The 18,752-nt window shown below is 44.6% G+C and overlaps 1 protein-coding gene across 1 annotated transcript in view; it reads left to right on the forward strand.

Annotated features, from left to right (window-relative positions):
* Positions 1-865: 865 nt before the first annotated feature.
* The window catches only part of Tmem242 (transmembrane protein 242), a 28,063-nt gene continuing 10,176 nt past the window's right edge, over positions 866-18,752 (forward strand). The window contains exons 1-3 of the mRNA XM_005363407.3: positions 866-1,187; positions 1,655-1,755; positions 6,921-7,058. Coding sequence (XP_005363464.1) covers positions 1,103-1,187; positions 1,655-1,755; positions 6,921-7,058 — 324 coding nt within the window. The 5' untranslated portion in view covers positions 866-1,102. The remainder of the gene's footprint in view (positions 1,188-1,654; positions 1,756-6,920; positions 7,059-18,752) is intronic.

Consider the following 18,752-nt stretch of genomic DNA (forward strand, 5'->3'; position numbering starts at 1 on the left):
GGAAGTGCTTTGGGTTTTGAACACAGGTTTGAGCTAAATAGATGCATTTAACTGCTGCAAAACCCAGTGCATCCATTTTTCTCATTTTCCGGATGCTCATTTATTATACATGACCAGATAATACGCTGAGAGCAGGGGAATACAAAATGAGTATAGATTCCCCACCTCCACCCTCAAGAAGCCTATGCCCTAGAGTGACCAGAAAAAGATCGAGGCAAATGGGCTGGCTTGGTTTAAAAAGATGATGTCATGAGTCTCCTGTCTACCTTTGAGAGGCTGAAAACGCTTGCTACTTCCCACTAGCCTCTTTCCCTCAATGGTCATTTACTCAATCCATCGCCGTTTGGCACAACGTCCTCCCAGACTGTAACGATCGGGTTGCAGGCTGCTATGGCTCCCAGCAACCCCAGGGTAGCCTTGGAGCCAGTAATAACAAGCCCTGAGAGCACACCTCTGTGCTCTGCTGTCTGGGCAGGTACCATTCTTTCAGTCATTTAGCTAACCCAGCGCGCCCACTGCCGGCGGGCAAATCAGATCGTCGGGAAGGCGTGTTTATCGGAGTCGGTAGGCTGGTTCTCTTCCAGGACTGGGCACGTCACTTAAATCTGAAGTAACAACTATTCCGAAGTTTTTCATAAAGAAACGGGGGAAATACTGAGGCTTGTCTGTTACAATCGTGGCATGCTAGCCTGGGCCAAACCCTTTAATATAGTGTAAGGTTTAGTGGTAAACTGAGCTCCAGGGTCCAAACCAGGCGAAAATTGGGCTCCTGGCTCCATCTGCGACCCCTCACTGCCTCCTAGAGTCGGAGCTGAGTATTCTTTCAAGTAGACAAAAATTCTAAAGTCCAAAAAGTCATCACTTTGCAGAAGGAGAGTGATGCTCCCCGGGAGGCCTCCTTGCTGGACGCCGCCCTCTGTTCTGGGCTGGAGACACAGAGAGCAGACTTCTCGTTTCTCTCACGAGTGTTAGGGGACAACGCGGTGATCCGGACCCGTCTTCAGCGTGCACAGGGAACGCTGCTGCGGAACCTTTCTTCTCTTTCCCTTGCGCTTCCACTCGGTCCTCTTAGGAAACGGACACGGTAGAAGACACTTTAAAAATGGAGCCCGAAGGTTCAGAACCTGGCGAGCCTTCTCCACTAGAGGCTGCAGGGTCCCCGGACGATCGGCTCTTCCTGATTAAAGGTATGCTTGCCCTGCGCTGGAATGGGATGTTCTCGAAGTCATTCCGCTCTGAGAGCCCTTGCCTTGAGCTTTACCCCGAACTCAGCCTGTGGGGCCCAAACGTCACCGGGTGAAGTCTCCTTAGGCAGGGGCGGGCAGATCTAGTTTCCAGTCCATGCTGGATTTACCCACCCTCTCTGTAGATTTTCTTGGTATCCTGCCCTTTTCTGATTGCCACCATCTCTTCTTCCTGTGGAGCAACTTCGCGCTGCTGTCATCGAGGACAGGGGAGAGGGAAAACACCCAATCTAAGCTCTGAAGAGCGGCGCTTAAGAGTGTCCGCGGGAACCAGATGTCGTGAGGTCACAGGTTTTCTCAATGGCCTCTTAGCCTTGATGTTTCACATTTTGAATGCAATCTGAGACTTCCTTTAGACAAATCTTTTTACTTTAAACTTATTTTTAATACCTTCTCCTAATTATTGACAGGTGGAATATTCCTTGGTTCTGCAGCAGCAGCGGGAATGCTGGCCGGATTTGTTACAACATTATCATTAGCTAAAAAGAAAAGCCCTGAGTGGTTCAATAAGGTTTGTGATTCCAAAATCTATTCGCAGCATTGCTATTTTTAACAAAGGGTGGCTATTTTGCATAGTAAAAAATAGTGAACCCTTCGCATTGTTTTTAAAAACACACCCACAAAACCTTATGGATTTAAAAGTATACTAGTTGTCAGTCTTGACGTTTTTCGTGTGCTTTCTTAAAATTAACAGAACAAACTTTGGAAACGCATCCATTGCCTTTCCAACTCACAGCATGACTTGGTAATTTATTATTGATAGCAAGAGACCCTGTCACTTAAGCTGTTGATGCTAGCTGCAAGAAATAAGTCTATTTCATACATTTTGAAATGTTAGCATTCTTTAAAATGAATGAAAATTTTGTCTTTTTTTTTTTTAACGCAAGGGTCAAGCGTTGCTCACCCTCAGTCCCTATAAAGTTCCTGGCACACAGATGCTCACAAAGCATTGGATGAATAGCTATAACCCTCTTGAGACAGAAGATCCTCATTCTCTGAGCCAGAGCGTACATTTGCTGTGTGAGGTCATGCACTTACTTTCCCTGGTCGGTGGGAAATGCTCTGATATTTATTTGTAGTTGCTTGTTATGTTTTCTCTTTTCCCCTCCCATCCACATGGCTGATTCATTCATTACTTCATCACTTCAGCAAACGTGTGCTTGGGATTGTTTATGTTTCAGGCACTCTACTGTTAAAAGTAGAAAGGGTACAAAAATCAACAGCATGTCTATCCCTCTGGAAATTAAGTGTCTGCTGTGAGAGATAAAATTAGATATTCATACAAATAACTATGCAATTGGTTTGATGTGTGCTATGGAAGAATATTTTGTGAAAAATCATAAACCAATTCCCTTCCCACTTGTCTGTAATAATCATACTTAAGCTTTATGGATACTGTAATAAGAGACTGTATGTAAAATGCCTTTCGGTTCCCTCTCAATATTCCAAAGGCATATAGAGCTGCTAAGATCATTTCTGTGCCTCTTATGGGTCATTTTCTCCCTCCAGCATGCAATATTTTTATAGAAGAAATTTACTTTGTGTCAGATATCATTGAGACCCAACCAATATTGGTGTTTAACAGTTGTGTTGATTTCCAAACCCAGTTATAATTATTCTAACCCTTGGGTCAGGGATCTATTTAAGAATCTGATGAAAGCTAGGGATTGTCGTGTTCCTACATATTGACGCTTGGTGTTCTGTTTTGTTCCGGGATTGTTTTGTTCTGGGATTGGCTCATCACACATGCCTCTTGTGGTCTCACACAGTTTTACACTGTGGTCCCCAGAGTCCCGATGGTCCTTGAGACAACTGTTTTCCTATTCATGTTTCGAGCCGTGGGTGGTAGAGTACTAACGCGGACACTCCGCCCCTCGGCATCACCATGGCAGCAGTGGCTGAGGGTGATAAGACCGTCCTTGCACTCGCCCAGTCCTTCATTGTAAAGGAACCAGCATTAGGTAAATATTACTGTTGAAGCAGTAAAATTACTAACTTTATTCGATAATGAGACTTGGATGTGCCCGACTTTTACATTTCCTATGAGGAGGTGGGAAGTGTGCATGAAGCACCCCTGCTTCACAGTGACGTGAGATGTTTTTCTCTAGAAAAACAGTTTCCTCACTTGCTGAAGCAGCACGTCTTTTCCGAGGAGTATCTTCTTCGTGAAGGAACAACTGACAGGCTGTCAGCTACCCAAAAGTGGGGTATTGCGGACATTTCCTTAAACACACAAGTAACTGGCTCTTCAGGAGAGCGGTTGTCAATCTTTGTTGCCACTGATAGTAAGCATTGTCAGTAAAAACACTTAGGCTCGTAACTATCATGATGAGCTTGACAGCTTCTCAGAATCAACAGCTTTGCCGATGAGATGTTATGATTCCAGTGATGCTTTTAAAATACTGTTTAGCACATGAGATCAACAGCTGGAAGATCTGTGTAATTTAGTAAGGTAGTACCTTCTGAACAGTCACTCTGTGTGGAATAATGTCCATTCACAGTGCAAAGCTGACTAGTGATTTGAATGTTACAAATGAAAAAAATGTCCATTAATAGGTCTCTATGTGGCAACCTTCAGAAGGCTTTTTGTTCAGTACTGGTATATTACAAAGAAGAAAAGCTAATCAGATACTTCTTTTTCTAACCACACATCTGTGTGAGGCCAGAGTTTTATTCATATATTCCAGCTATCAATGAAAAATAGAAGAAAACATTTTATAAAAGATCAACTATAGATATGAAAAGCCACTTTTTAGGCTGGACATTTATAACATTAACAAAAGCAAGCCGGGCGGTGGTGGCGCACGCCTTTAATCCCAGCACTTGGGAGGCAGAGGCAGGCGGATCTCTGTGAGTTCGAGGCCAGCCTGGTCTACAAGAGCTAGTGCCAGGACAGGCTCCAAAGCTACAGAGAAACCCTGTCTCGAAAAACTAAAAAAAAAAAAAAAAAAAAAAAGCATAAAACGGCAATCTCTGTGCTTTTTTGGGAGTTGGAAAGATAATTATATAAATAAAAAATGGATTTGTAGCAATATATAATAAATTTGGCATTTTAAAATGAATGAAGGATAAATTTCTGTTTTAATTTGTAGTATGTTAAATATTAATAAGACCCACATAATTGAACATCTTTGGGGTTCATGTATAAAAGAACTTTAGAAACACTGCATAGAGTGGCTAAAATATTATGTAAACTTCCCACACAGGGAAACATTGAAATTAGCAAATCCCCACTTACCAGACAGTTGCCTGACAGCATCCAGTTACTGGGTTTGTACTGAGCACCCATTCAAGAAGTACCCTTAGGCTGTGTGGTGCAGTCACTACCTGGTCTCCTATCATGTTCACAGTACTAATTCCTAACATCTGAATGCTTACTGTGTGTTAGCCGCTCTTCCAAGGACCTCACTCATTTAACACACACAGCCACTAAGGCATCGGATGCTGTTCCCACTAAACAGCAAGACACGGAGGCATGCTGGGTTAAGCAATCAGTCTAACATAGCACTCTCCCTCTTTGTCCCCCTGAGGAATAAATGGTACTGTTCTTAGCAATACTCTTATTCAAGTAAGCTGTGCTCTACCCTGGAAACATTCAAATCACAACCCAAAAGAACCTCCAAATGACCAACCTTTCATTTGGGAACTGCCTACGCTTTTCCTATTTTAGGGGGATAATCATTCCCTTTATTTTCTAATTGCTGAGTCTCATACTAGGAAGATGAAAGTTGATAAAGAATAGTATTGAGAGAGCATATATTTTTCTTTGCAATTTCTTGAAGAAAGAGAAAGGGGAAAATGTAAAGTGCATACTAAAGTAAAAAAATTATTCCCTTGAATTTCTTTTATCTGTTAATGCACACATACCTCAATTAGATACAAAGAGGAGGTATGGAGGACAGATAGACAGAAATACAGACATGTTTGTGCACATGTAAGTGCTGAGAATGGAACCCAGGGCTGACATGCTAGTTAGGCATGCTACCAACAAGCTATATCCATCCCTCCAAGATTATTTTTTAAACCTGTACTTTTTACACAGGTTTTATCACATGGCTATGAGACTAAATGTAATGCTGTCCATGAAAAATACATGCCTGTTGTTATGTGCCCATATCTCAAGATTACAGAGCTGTCTGCTGTGATTCGTCAGTTTAACTTCCAAATATGGAAGCCTTAATTTTAACTTAAAAATATGGCAGTGAAGGGAAATAGAGCTTTAAAAACATGCATGTACACATACATGTATGCACACATGTAAACATGTATGTACATATGTAAACATGTATGTGCACATGTGCACTGTCAACGTGTGTGTACACATGCATGCACTCATGCCAGTACACAGTGCACACACATGCACATATGCCTGCACACAAGACACGCTGACTATGTGTATAGCTATGTCTCATGTTCTTATAAAATATCATTTATGGTGAGTTAAATTTTTTTGCAGAGAGTCAGCCAACTTTATCTAGAACATTTTGAACAGAGAGTGTGAACAGCATTTGGTATTTTCTCTCAGAAGAAAAAAAACATGATCACTCTTCAATATCAAGCTTCTACTAAAATTCATTTTTGAAAATATGGAGACAATAATTAATGTTTTCACCTCACAAACATGACATACCTATTCTTAAAAATCTGAGGCAAAATTTGAGATTCTGTTGTGAATATTGCTATGTAATCTCGAGTTATTTTCATATGTTACCTTTGTATTTGATTTAGTAAAATAAATGCGAGTTTATGTAGACCTTGAAGGGTGTGTGTGTGTGTGTGTGTGTGTGTGTGTAGTGTGTGTAGTGTGTGTGTGTGTGTGTGTGTGTAGTGTGTGTGTGTGTGTGTGTGTGTGTGTGTGTGTGTGTAGAATTCCTGTTTTTTCCAGGAGGGAAATGGCTATTTGATCTGTTTCTTCAAAAAAAAGATAATGCAAAGCATAGGAACTGATCCTAACAGAATAATATTGGTTGATATCCTTGCTTCTGGGTAGGGATTGAGGCCAGTTCAAAGTCATGGTGCAGTGGAGCCTGCAAAAAACAAAAACTGGCACAATGTGGAAAAGGAGCAAAATGCTGGAGTATATTGTGTTTATAATAGAAAATGGCTAAAGAAGGATTTCAGCAACCCGGTTAGGTCTGAGATTTCTACTGAAAGTGTCGGTAAACGAGCAGGGAGAATCCACCCGTCGGGTCTTGATGTTAGGCTGCGGGCAAGCAGGTTAGCAGAGTGGCATCCATGTTGGGGCTAGCCCCTGCCATCACACAGCATGTGCATAGAAAAGGCCACACTGAGTGTGCTCAGCAGTGTACAGACCACTCTAAAAACAGGAAGAGCTGTAGTCAAGTGAAATAATCTTTCCAGGTGGAAGACAGTGTTGTAAATCCTTCATTCGTCATCAAATTAGCATTTACTCTAATGCTGTTTTCATGAAAATGCCAATGAGCCTAATAGAATGTTCCAGGTTTTTCTAGAAGGATAAATGACCACAGTGCCCCACATTCTAATATCCATCTGTCAGAGAATCACATGCTTGGAGAGGTCGCAAAGCTGCCATTTGACCTTAGGCTGGGCTGGCCTCTTAGGTCAGGTTGTTACACAGGGAGAACTGTAATCCGCTGCAAACGCTTCCAGTACATTTACTGAGTGTTTTACCTAAGCTCTCTGTGTTCATTCCAGGGCACTATGGCCACGGCTGCCTTACCAGAGAGTGGGTCGTCCCTTGCTCTGCGAGCCCTGGGCTGGGGATCTCTTTATGCCTGGTGTGGGGTCGGCGTGATCAGCTTTGCAGTCTGGAAAGCTTTAGGGGTTCACAGTGTAAGTAACCAGCCTGGTGATTGGCACCTGGCTATTGGTTTTATGTTGTCTAAAGTTTCTGGTTTTTAGATTTGCATATAATTTATCTTCTGTAGTAATGACATAGAATATGACTAAATTCTTACCAATATGTAAGCAAACTTCCTGTTGCTAGTAACTGAAGATTCAAATATCATTAGTGACTGATTCAGAGCTAATGCTCTAATGCTCATTCTGTATGAATTGGTGTTACCTGTTTAATAAAGTCGCTGACTTGAAACTGCTTTCTATATTGTCTGACATCCATATACATAAACAGTTTTAAGGCATTTTAATTAATTATTTACATTATTAACATGTACATGTTTCAGAGAATGGTTCTAAGGGTGTGTGTATGTGTGTGCATGCACACACACGTTTGCGTGTTTATAAAATGGATACCCTGAACTAAAAATTATACACTAGGAATGACTGATTTCTTCCCTTTTTCTTAAATAATCAGTGAGAAGCTCTGTGGACCAGGCTGTACCGACAGATGGGAGGAGTGGTGGTTTGCAGAGGTGGTGTTAGTGGCATGGGTAGAAAGAGCTTTCTCATACTTAAAGTCAGCAGGGGTGGCTGCGGGTGATGGGATGTGGGATTTCTCTTAGCATTGGATTGAGCATCTGAGAAATGGAAGGGGACATTGTGGCTGGAACAGGTTTTGGTAGAATCACGGACTCAGTGTGGGACTTGTGAGCTTGAGCTGTGTTTTAGATAGGCATGTTGTCTTAGTCACTGTTCTGCTACTGTGAAGAGACACCATGACCAAGGCAACTCTTATGGAAGGAAAGCATTAGTTGGGGTCTTACTTACAGCTTCAGAGACTTAGTCCATTATCGCCATGGTGGGGAGCATGGTGGCGTGCAGGCAGGTGCTGGAGCAGTAGCTGAGAGCTACATCCTGATCCATGGGCAGAGAAAGGTGTTGGAGGGAGCTGGCATGGGCTTCTGAAACCTCAAAGCCCACCCCCAGTGACACATTTCCTCCAAGGCCACACTTTCTCATCTTTCTATGTCGAACTTTGTACTTCCTGGTGACTAAGGGACCTATGGGGGCCACTCTTACTCAAATCACCGTACACGTAGAGCGTCATGAATCTGAGACTCACCGTATATGGATAGAATTGAAAGCCCTGATTCCAGCTGGACTCGGCTAGTGAGGGTAGAGAGGAAAGAGAGCTGAGGAGGGAGAGCCTGGGGATAGGGTTTCTAGGCCAGAGAATGAGCAGAAAGTGCTGGAGTGGACTGGGGAGCCCGCATGGTGATGTGGAGTGGTAAATAGTGAGAGCCGCTGTGTTACATGCTGAAGATACATGGGGGAACACCGAGTGGTCACTGAGCTCAGCCTGTGGGCCTCGTCAGGACACGGATAGAAAGCTTCAGTGGGTTGGATTTGAAGAGAACAGAAGGGAGACATCAGAAGCAGTAAGTCTAGACAAGCCTTGGGCTCCCTGTGAAGTGAATGATGAGGTCATAGCTAGAAGGAAGAGTGGAGAGCAGGGAAGTGTGGTGGTTTTGTTTTCTAGTGGGAGGATCGGTAGCTGTATCTGGTGATGGAAATGACTGAATTGAGGGACTTGCCCCAGCAGCCTTCTACACACAGAGCATTTTCCACATTTATTTAACTAAAGATGAGCATTGCGCTCCCTGCTCACAGTACACTGGAGACATGGCAGCTGCTCTCACCTCCTGCCTTTCCTGCAGTCACCGTTCCTCTTCAGCTTTTCTCACAGCAGACTGGGGACCCCTTAGAAAAGCCAGAAACTCGGACTGCAGGATTGTCGATGATTGGTGGTGTTTGTTCCATTTTCTCCCACTTCAGACACTGGGTCATGGAGACGTAGCCATCTAGAAGATGCTAGTATTGGGGAGTGGTAAGGTTGAGTCACTTGCCTACTATCACATAGGTCTCTTCCAGGAGGACTGGAGCTTGGGATTTGGCTCTGACTATTTAGGACCTAGGTTTTCCAATTTTACCTCTACTAGCTAAGAGGGAAATAAAATAGGGGAAGGGAAAGGGAGTGATGGATTTGACTGATCTGATCCACATGGTTCTTGATAGCTCCTCAAGCTTTCCTAGATCGCGTCGGTCTCCTACAAGACTGGCCTTTCTCCTGTAGAAGAGACTTCTTAAGGCGCTGTCTAAAGCAGCAAAATGCTGAGGCTCCAGGGGCAGGGGAAGAAAAGATTTACAGCTGTGTGTAACAAGAGGGTGGTGGCTGAAAACCCGTGCAGGAGAATGTTGACAGAAATACGTGAACGGATAATAATAATTCTCTAAGAATTAGAAGTATTATTATAGTGTCAATATTACTCTAAAAACTGCACGGGATGTCTATACTCTACCTCCCAATGCACCCCATCTATGTAAGATTTTATTTTTATTACTTTGTACCAAAAATAAAGCACAATTGCCTAGGAGCCCAGGAGACTTCCCTGACCTGCATGGGGTCTGTTTGAAGACACTTCTGCTCCTGTGGAAGTGACAGCCATTGATGCTTTGCATTGGCCTGGCGGTGCTGACAGCTGGCGTCCCTGGTGTGTAGTGCTGTAGGCATCAGCGGGGTGAGAGCTGAGGTGGGGGACTCGAGTGCTCTGAGTCATCACACGCATGGCCCCACTGCTGAAGACAACATCTACACAACTCATTGAACATGGAGAAGCTGAACTGGTGCCTACAGAGAACTTTCCCTACTACGTGCTAGTATCTTTGTACAGGAAAGTGCTCTGCGCTCTACCGAAGGAGAAATGGAAACACCAAACTAGCCACGAGTTTGATCTACACTGCTGATCTGCCTGCAAGATACACTGGGGCAGTGGTGACACAAAGCTTGTGGGAATAATCAACCAGTATCTGATCTGATGGAAGACACACTCCTTAAGTTGAAACCCATTCCTGACACTGCTTGGGTGACCTAGAACCTGAGACTCAGTAGCCCAGGGACTTAGAACTAAATGCTGTTGTAGTAATAGGGAGCTGCGGGGCTGCTTCCCGCCACCCCGCTGCCCGCAAGGCTAGCTTATGCCCCGAAATAATTACACAGACACTATTCATTTAATCACTGCTTGGCCATTTCTATCTAGCCTTTTCTCAGCTAACTCTCGCACCTGGACTAGCCCATCTCTAATAATCTTCTGTAGCCCACAAGGTGGCTTACCAGGGAGATTCTAGCCTACGTCCGTCCTGGGTGGGAGCTTCATCGTGTGTGCCTCAGAGAGCAGAGCTCTCGCCTCTGCCCGCAAGAGTGGAGCATCGTGTCTCTCTGAGGCGTCTGCCCCTGAGAGGAGAGCTGTTGAGTCTGACCTCACTTCCTCTTCCTCCCAGCATTTTGACCTTCCTCCATCATGCTGTGGTTCTAAAAACAAACAAAAACACAGCAATAAAATGGCATTCTGCTGTACTCATAGATCAGCGCCTTCCTCACCAGTCATCAGAGAAGCTTCCTCCTGCAGCAGATGGGAGCAAATACGGAGACCTTCAGTCAGATGCTATGCAGAGAGTGGGAGACCATGGAACACACAGCCTAAATGGGATGTCTCTATCAAGTCCCTCCCTCAGGACTCAGGGAACCCTGTGGAAGAGGAGGCAGAAAGAGTGTAAGAGCCCACTAAATCAACATGATTAACACAGAGGCTGAGGCTGCATGCATAGGGCCTGAATGGAACCCTAGAGCTGCAGGAGAAGCGGACACATACCCCAGTCCCTAACCCAGAAGCCATCTTTAACTGATAACTTCTTACAAATGAAAATTTAGGGTCTGCCTAGGAAACAAACTCCTCTTAAGGGCAAACTGCTCACCCAGCAGTGGATGATCAACAAAAAACAAACACTATATAGCATCTTTGGAGGATTCTTGTCTCACAATGCCAGGACTTTTCCTTTTAAGAAAATACTACTTTTTTTCTTTTATTTATGTATATTTTTAATCTCTTTTTACTCTACTAGTTCTTTGCATATATATTATTACGGTTTCCAGTTTAGTGTTCCTATGGGATTCCTGAGTGTGCAAATGAGCAAGTCTCTGACTTGTACCTTCTCTTGGGCCCTTTTCCTTATGTTTTGTCCAACTTTAATGTGATAGTTTTTGTTTTATTATTTTATTACTATCCCTTAGCCAGATTGTTTTTCTAATGAGAGACAGAAAGGGAGTGGTTCCACATGGGGGAGGAGGGAAGAAGGAACTGGGAGGAGCAGAGGGAGAGAACTATAATCAGGATAGATTATGTAAGGAAAAAAGTCTATTTTCAATAAAAGGAAAAAATAAGGGTCATCAAAAGAATCTAAATTTTCATAGACCAACAAAAGTAGGTTATTACACTCCTGAGGATTTGGCTTCGTGGGCTAGATTGTGCTATTTTAGTTTCTAGATCATGAACAACTTTGTTTTATGACCAATGAGAGGATTATTACCTAAGTAAAATATCTGAGGGAGAAAATGTGTTTTCTAGTAGCATTAGATCACGCACAAACATGTGTACTCTGACACTGCGTCTTAATGTCCTAATGGAGAATGCAAACACCTTCCCTCCCATTCAGAGGTGCCAGGCCCCTAGAAAACTGGGAGGCTCCCTTTGTGCCTGTTGAGTGAAGGCAGGAGGCTGCCCTGCCACTGCTGGTGAACTTGGATCTGTGTGTCCAGCCTCATTTGGGGAAGTGCCGTTTTTCTACAATTTAAAGTGACAATCTCAGCAGATGGTGAGCAGAATAACCCACGCCTCTGCACCCAGTATGTAGGTGAGGTGGTCATTCCTAGATAAAAGCAGATAATTCAAAATCAACTCCATTGTCACTAAATTGCCAGTAGTTACCTTGAATTGAGCTGTTTCTGCTGTAGACCCAGTTCCCCTTGCTTGCCATCTAGTGGCTGATTGTGAGCACTGCCTAAAGTGCCTGCCTTCCTGTTTTAATTCGCAGCTACCTCTACTGGTCTGAGAGGCAAGATGTACAAATTACTTAAATCAAACCTTCAGTGTCTTAAAATATTTTTGATATACTTTATTTGCACATAGTATTTTGAAATTCCATCGTACAGGAACTCATATAATACCTCAAATGTAAAAAAAAATTGTATCTCATATAGTGATGTAGAATTTAATCAGAGATTTGCCGAAACAATAGCTTCTGAAAACTTCTGCATAGCTGACCAAAGCACTGGCCTTGCTCAGGGTTAAAAGTTAAACCCTTAGAAACCATTCCAAGTTGAGCTCCAGCCACCCCAGTGCCCTGACTGCTACTGACCTTGATTGCACTATGTGAGTTCATTCATCATTTTGCATTACAGTATTTTAGCATTTGAGTATTATTGAGGTGCTAGTTCATTTCAGTAGTTTACTGTGGGGGTGGAGGAAATGCAAAATTTCCCTGTAGGTTCCTTTCACCTGGCTAAACCTGCTGTGCACATGATTCCAAGAGACTGCCCGTCCAGCCCAGACAAGTACACTGGGGACAGTGTGATTAGATTGTGACCAGGGCAGGTGGCTTAGCAGATAGTTGAGAGTGATATGGTATAAGCAGCGGTTCCTGTTTGTGAAAGAAAGCACACTGCCATTTAGTTATTGGCATGTCACTTGTGCCGTGCCTTGTTATTCTTGTCATCAGTCTCCTTTTATTATTTACAGAGTATTAGTTGATGGTCAGAGGATTTCAGAGAGGCTTACCTTATTCATAACTAGACTACGTTGTCCTTTATTTTCTCAGAAGGTGAACTGTTAGCTGCCCCACTATTTCTTGGCTGTTGCAGTTATAGCTGTATAGAAGGGGGTCTGCCTGTGACCCTGTGCTGCACCGTTGTCATCTCAGAGGCCCAGCAGTCACCACAGCTGGCGGTACTGAATGTAAAACTGTGGAATCTTTCATATCATATCTTGCATCATGCTGAACGGCAGTGCAGACGCTCCTCCCAGGCCAGAAGTCTTAGGCTCGATGTTTCAGTGCTTCTAAGAAACTGGCTTCTCTCATGGCTTGTATGGAATGTGTTGATGATGCCTGCTGGGTAAGAATTTAGAGTTTACTGCTGTTGCCTTAATAGGAGCTAAAACATCAACTGTAATAAAAAACCAGGAACAAAAATGTTCTCTGTTGTAGCAAATTAAATTATCTAGAGATTTTATTTTAAATTAATGAATAAATGGAGATTTAACTGCATTACTTTTTTTGCTATTGGTAAGGAGGGCTTTGTCTTACATATTGAGAGTCTGTTACTGAAACAAGGTACCTGAGGGCATTCATTTCCTTTGAGTATTCAGCCCATGGATTTGGAAGTCCCAGCCAAATGAGTGGCCCCATTGCTTTCTGCTCCTGAGGAGTGATGGAGAGCCATGGCAGGCATACCCTGTGGAGTGAACCACTCACACCACCAGTCAAGAAACAGAGAGGAAGACTAGACGGTCCACATTCCAAATGCCCTTCCCAGCATACCTCTGATGTGGGATTCCCCTCTGTATGCTGTGAATATGTTTTATTACCATTGGTTAATAGAGAAGTTGCTTTGGCCTATGGTAGAACAGAATATAGCCAGGTGGGAAAATGAAGGTGAATGCAGGGAGAAAGAAGGCAGAGTCCGGCAGATGCCATGCAGGTGCCCAAGAAGCAGAGTGTGAGGTAACAAACCATGCGCTTTGTGGTAAGATACAGAATAATAGAAATGGGTCGATTTAGGATGTGGGAGCTAGCTAGGAATGTCCCTGAGCTGTTGGCCAAATGGTGTTGTAATTAATACAGCATTTGTGTGATTATTCGGGTCTGGGTGACTGGGAGGAAATGAAAGCACGATCTCTGTTACATACCTCCTGGGCCTCCTCCACTAGGCCCTCCTCCCAAAGTGTCCACCATCCACTAGCACTGCTCTGGACCTCTGGGGAACATGTGAAATCCAAATTATGGGTGAATATGTATGTGTGTTAAATATGTAGAGCCCATGTTTTTAAAATATCCTTTAATAATTCATGTTTTTTTAAAACTAGTTATTGTTCCATATAAAAAGTAGAACAGAATCCCGCCCACCCACCCCACTACCACTGAATTATAATCACTTGATGGAGGAAGGTCATTGGTTAAGTAATAAAGAAACTGCTTGGCCTCATAGGTTAAAACATAGGTGGGAGGAGTAAACAGAACAGAATGCTGGGAGGAAGAGGAAGTGAGCTCAGAGACGCCATGCTCCCCCCGATAGCTCTGCTCTCTGAGGCACACGTGATGAAGCTCCGACCCAGGATGGATGTAGGCTAGAATCTTCCCGGTAAGCGCACCTTGGGGTGCTACACACATGATTAGAAATGGGCTAGTCCAGATGCGAGAGTTAGCCTAGAAGAGGCTAGATAGAAATGGGCCAAGCAGTGTTAAAAGAATACAGTGTCCGTGTAATTATTTCGAGGCCTAACCTAGCCAGGCAGCCAGGGTGCTGGAGACGCAGCCCCGCCGCACCTATTACTACAATCACTGGTAGAGTGGGGCCTCCTATCAGACCTGTCCTCTGTCTGAGGACGCGTCCATAGCATGGGGCCTCCTATCAGACCTGTCCTCTGTCTGAGGACGCGTCCATAGTGTCAGATGAACATGCTCCTGCTTGAATGTGCTACTCTGGGGTTATTTTTCATTGAACAGTCTTGGGGCCTGTTCAATGACTGTGTGTGTGTATTCACACAGTAGAATACATAAATCTTCACTTTTAATGAATTCATGGTACTCCATTAGCTACTATCATCTGTTAATCAGCCCTGCCTGGGGACTGACGTCTCCCTAGTAAGTGTTATAGCGAACCTGTTACACATACATCTTAGTGCACTTTTCTCGATGAAGAAAATTGTTGTGAAGACTGAAAATGTTAATGTTGAAGCAAGGGCCTTTTTTTTTTTTAATGTTTTTGATGTGGGCTGTGTAGAAAGGTTGAGAAGTTGAGAAGCTAAGGGTGCATATGTTTCCTAGCCCCCGGGCTGTTGGTGGCTTGTCTTTCTCTGTAACATCTGCCGTCTCGGCAGTGAAGGTCCACCTGGAGACAGCTGTGTCTGGAAGCTTGCACAGTCCCCTGGGTCCTGCCTGCTTCTCTCCCAAGAGCTCAGCCTCCTTCTCTTCAAACCCAAAAAGCTCTATGTGTGGATGAAGCACCTTGCAGCTGTTTTCTATCCAGAGAGACCCTGGGAAGTGGTATCTTTCTGCTAGGACGGAGAGGATGCACTCTGGCCTGTTTATTTGCCCAGCCTGGTAAGCTGGCACACACCTACTATTGCAGTACCCGGGAGTTTGAGGTTAGCCTGGGCTGCTTAAGTTCCAGCCAGCATGGGCCATAGAGCAAGACTGCTTCAAAAAAATTATTTTCTCCAGTTCTTTTTTGTAATATATATATATTTTATTTTTTTAATAAAATTTAAAATATATATAAAAATATATATTTATATTTGCTAATATATATATTTTAATTGATTTCTCTTATTTTTGAGACATAATTTTTATGTTAGCATTTTAGGCTTACTTCTAAACCTTATGCCACTGTGAGGGCCTTTACTAACTACAGTGGGATTCTTTCTTTGTCCTCTGCTAATTTTAATTTCATCAGTGTTCACCAGTGTCTCTTACTAGAACATGCATGTGTCTCCCCAGTGTCTCTTATTGGAACATGCATGTGTCTGTCTCCCCAGTGTCTCTTATTGGAACATGCGTGTGTCTGTCTCCCCAGTGTCTCTTATTGGAACATGCATGTGTCTGTCTGGCCGGGGACAAGGACATGTGTGTGTCTGTCTGGCCGGGGACCAGGACATGCGTGTGTCCCCAGTGTTGCTCGCTATTGCGTTTACCCGTACTCCATTCACTCAGATGTCTCAGATGAAACAGCTGGCCATAGTTATGAAAACTGTGGGAAGGCTCCCAAGTTTTAACTTTGAAGGTGTCTAAGAAGGGAAATAGGCTTCTCAGTGCTGGATATTTTTTCACTGGTTCAGCTAAAGGTGAAAAGCAAACCTGAGTTTCCTGGCAAATTGTTTAATGGCAGCCATTTTGGAGTGGCCTGATCGGATGCTCTGCCCCCCCCCCTCGGGAAGAAGAGCAGGTTTCTTGTTCTGATTCCCCTCTGCCTCATTTCCGCCTCTGACAGGATCTGCTGGAGCTGCAGCACAGTCATCGCGACCTGGCAGCTGTTTCTTCTGTCAGCCTTGCAGATTGAGGAATAGTTTCTCGGAGTCATTTAAAAATGAATTGGAAGTAATACCGTGCAAGTCTGAGGTGACAGGAGCGTCTCTGTCACTCTATTTCCTGTTCTACCGCAGCAGCGCGGATGGCCTAGCTGGAGCTGGGGGGAGGCATTTGATGTAATGTGGAAGAGCAGTTTGGAGACCGAGGGTCTGGATCACATGGTCTTGCTCAGCTTAAAGTGGGGGATAATGACTTGGAGTACTTTTTAAGTATAGGGAGGGGGAATCTGCTCTTTGAGTACATTTCCAAAATACTTCTTTAAAAAAAAAAGTACCATTTTCTTTTTACAAGTAAGATTGGGCCTGAGCGCATTTTATCACGTGGGGATGTGCGCCAGCTAATGGGAGATAAGCGGCTCTGGAAGAGCCATGGTGTGCGGAGCAGACAGGAACCAGGCCCAGGCACCTCAGTGCTCCCGTGTGTATCCCACGGGGGAGGGGGGGTGGGGGGGATGTTGGGGCTCTGCGTTTCCTGGGTTCTGGTCACTGAGCTCACTGGGTTCACATGAGCACTTCTTTCTAAACACAGCACTGGGTACGGAGTTGACACTGTCGCCTCCCTTACACTTCATGTGAAGGCCACCTCTTACAGATAGATTTCTGAAACATTACATATGTTGATAGATTTGTCTGTAATTATTAGGTTCTCAGTTTTATATAGAAAATGAAGCATTCTCTCAAACTGAATTTTACTAATTAAGAGATTTCCAGAATACTTTAAAAATGTGTGTGCGTATGTGCACGCGCGCGTGTGTGTGCGCGCGCACAAGTGCCCAAAGGTCAATGTTAGACAGCTTCACTCTCCCCATCTCATTCAGCCTAAAGTTTACTAATTTGGCTAGACTGCCCAGGAAACCGCAGATATTCTGCCCAGGGACTTCAGGTGCACCCTGCTGCAGCAGCTTTTCCATGGGTGCTGGGACCACACTTAGGGCCTCATGCTTATGCAGGACACGCTCTACTGACTGGGCTGTTCCCTCGGCTCCTTCTTATTCATTTATTTGTATGCTAATCTTTATGATATTACACATGACTATAATCCCATACATGACTCTTCTAGTTTTAAGGGCAGCCTGGGCTATGTAAGGAGACCCTCTTTCAAAAAATTAACTTTTAATGTGCTGCATGTGTTTTCATTCTGTGAATTGTGCTGAATATGACAACCTGTTCTTGATGGCTGATGTCAGTGGTTGTTTGCGCTTGTTGAAAGGTTCCTTCTTCTCAGGATTCTAGTCTGGCTCTTCCTGGCAGTTCTGTTCACGTCTGCCTTGGCGCAGCCGTACTGAACACACGATGGTGCTCACAGCCCTCCTTGGCCCTCATCTTTTTGTCGGGTTCTAGCACTGGGTGACCTTGAACACACTGTGGGTGTCATATGTCTTTACTCCCCACTGAACTCATTCCAAACCTGCACCCTGTGCATCAGTCACGCTCCCTCTGAATGCCAGCATCACCAAAGCTGCCCGGAAGAAAAGCCAGACTGCCTTTCATAATTACATCCTGCCATGTTTTCTCATTCTCCAGTATCTGTCCTCCACTTCCCCCCACACGGCAGTCACAGAGCTTCCGTGTTCTTCTTTCCTCGCAGCCGCCCTTTGTGCTGCAGGATGCTCGCGCCTTCCACCTGCATCCGTCACCGTCACCGCCACAGACCTGACCCAGCTGTTTGGGCTGCTGGTGTCATAGCCCCTGGCCTTTGCTGGCTGCCTTTTTCTGCTGCAGCACATACAGAGTGCCCTGCTTACTCCAGCTCTGAAATCCCCTCTTCTGATAGCCCTTACCCTCCTCAAGCTAGCAGCTCACTTGTCTGTGCCTCCCACAGAAATGCTTCTCAGCTGATGCTTCCCGGTTGCCTCTGGTTGATGTCTGCACTTCTCCCACCCTCCTCTCCATCCAGCTGCTTTCCTTAACAGTGCACTGCAGGTGTCCAGGTCACCAGCCACCTCCTGTTTCCAGATCTAGGTCTTTGTCCTGTTCCCTCCCCTCCATAGCCGTTGCCACAACTGAGCTTCCCCTCTGAGGAAACGGTTCTTTGGGCCCCTCTCCCTTGTCTCTACTCCCAGACACCAGTGGCTTCTCATCCAGATCTGCTGGCCTCTGTCTCCCCTTACTCACTTAGTGCTCTCATCTAGACTCTGGCATTACAGCAATTTGTTCATCTAGTGATTTCCAGATACTTAGCTCCAGCCCTTCAGCCTTCCTCCAAGGTGCATACAGACCATCTTCACCTACTTGTCTCATAATGTGTCTGGTGACAACCCACACCGGGCAGAGTTCCTGGTTCTCTAGTGTTCTTCCCTTGATCTTGCCCATTGAGGAGATGCCTTCATCATCTCATCCCCCAGTTCAGTTCGACAGCCCGGGATTGTCTCTTCTAACCCGTGAGCGCGCTCTGCATGTCAGCCCTTCTGCTCAGTGTGGCCTCTCCCCTCATAGCCTGTGCTCATCTTTGCTCCGCTGCTCAGTGTGGCCTCTCCCCTCATAGCCTGTG

The sequence above is a fragment of the Microtus ochrogaster genome, linkage group LG9 (genome assembly GCF_000317375.1).
Source record: "Microtus ochrogaster isolate Prairie Vole_2 linkage group LG9, MicOch1.0, whole genome shotgun sequence".
Taxonomy (NCBI): domain Eukaryota; kingdom Metazoa; phylum Chordata; class Mammalia; order Rodentia; family Cricetidae; genus Microtus; species Microtus ochrogaster.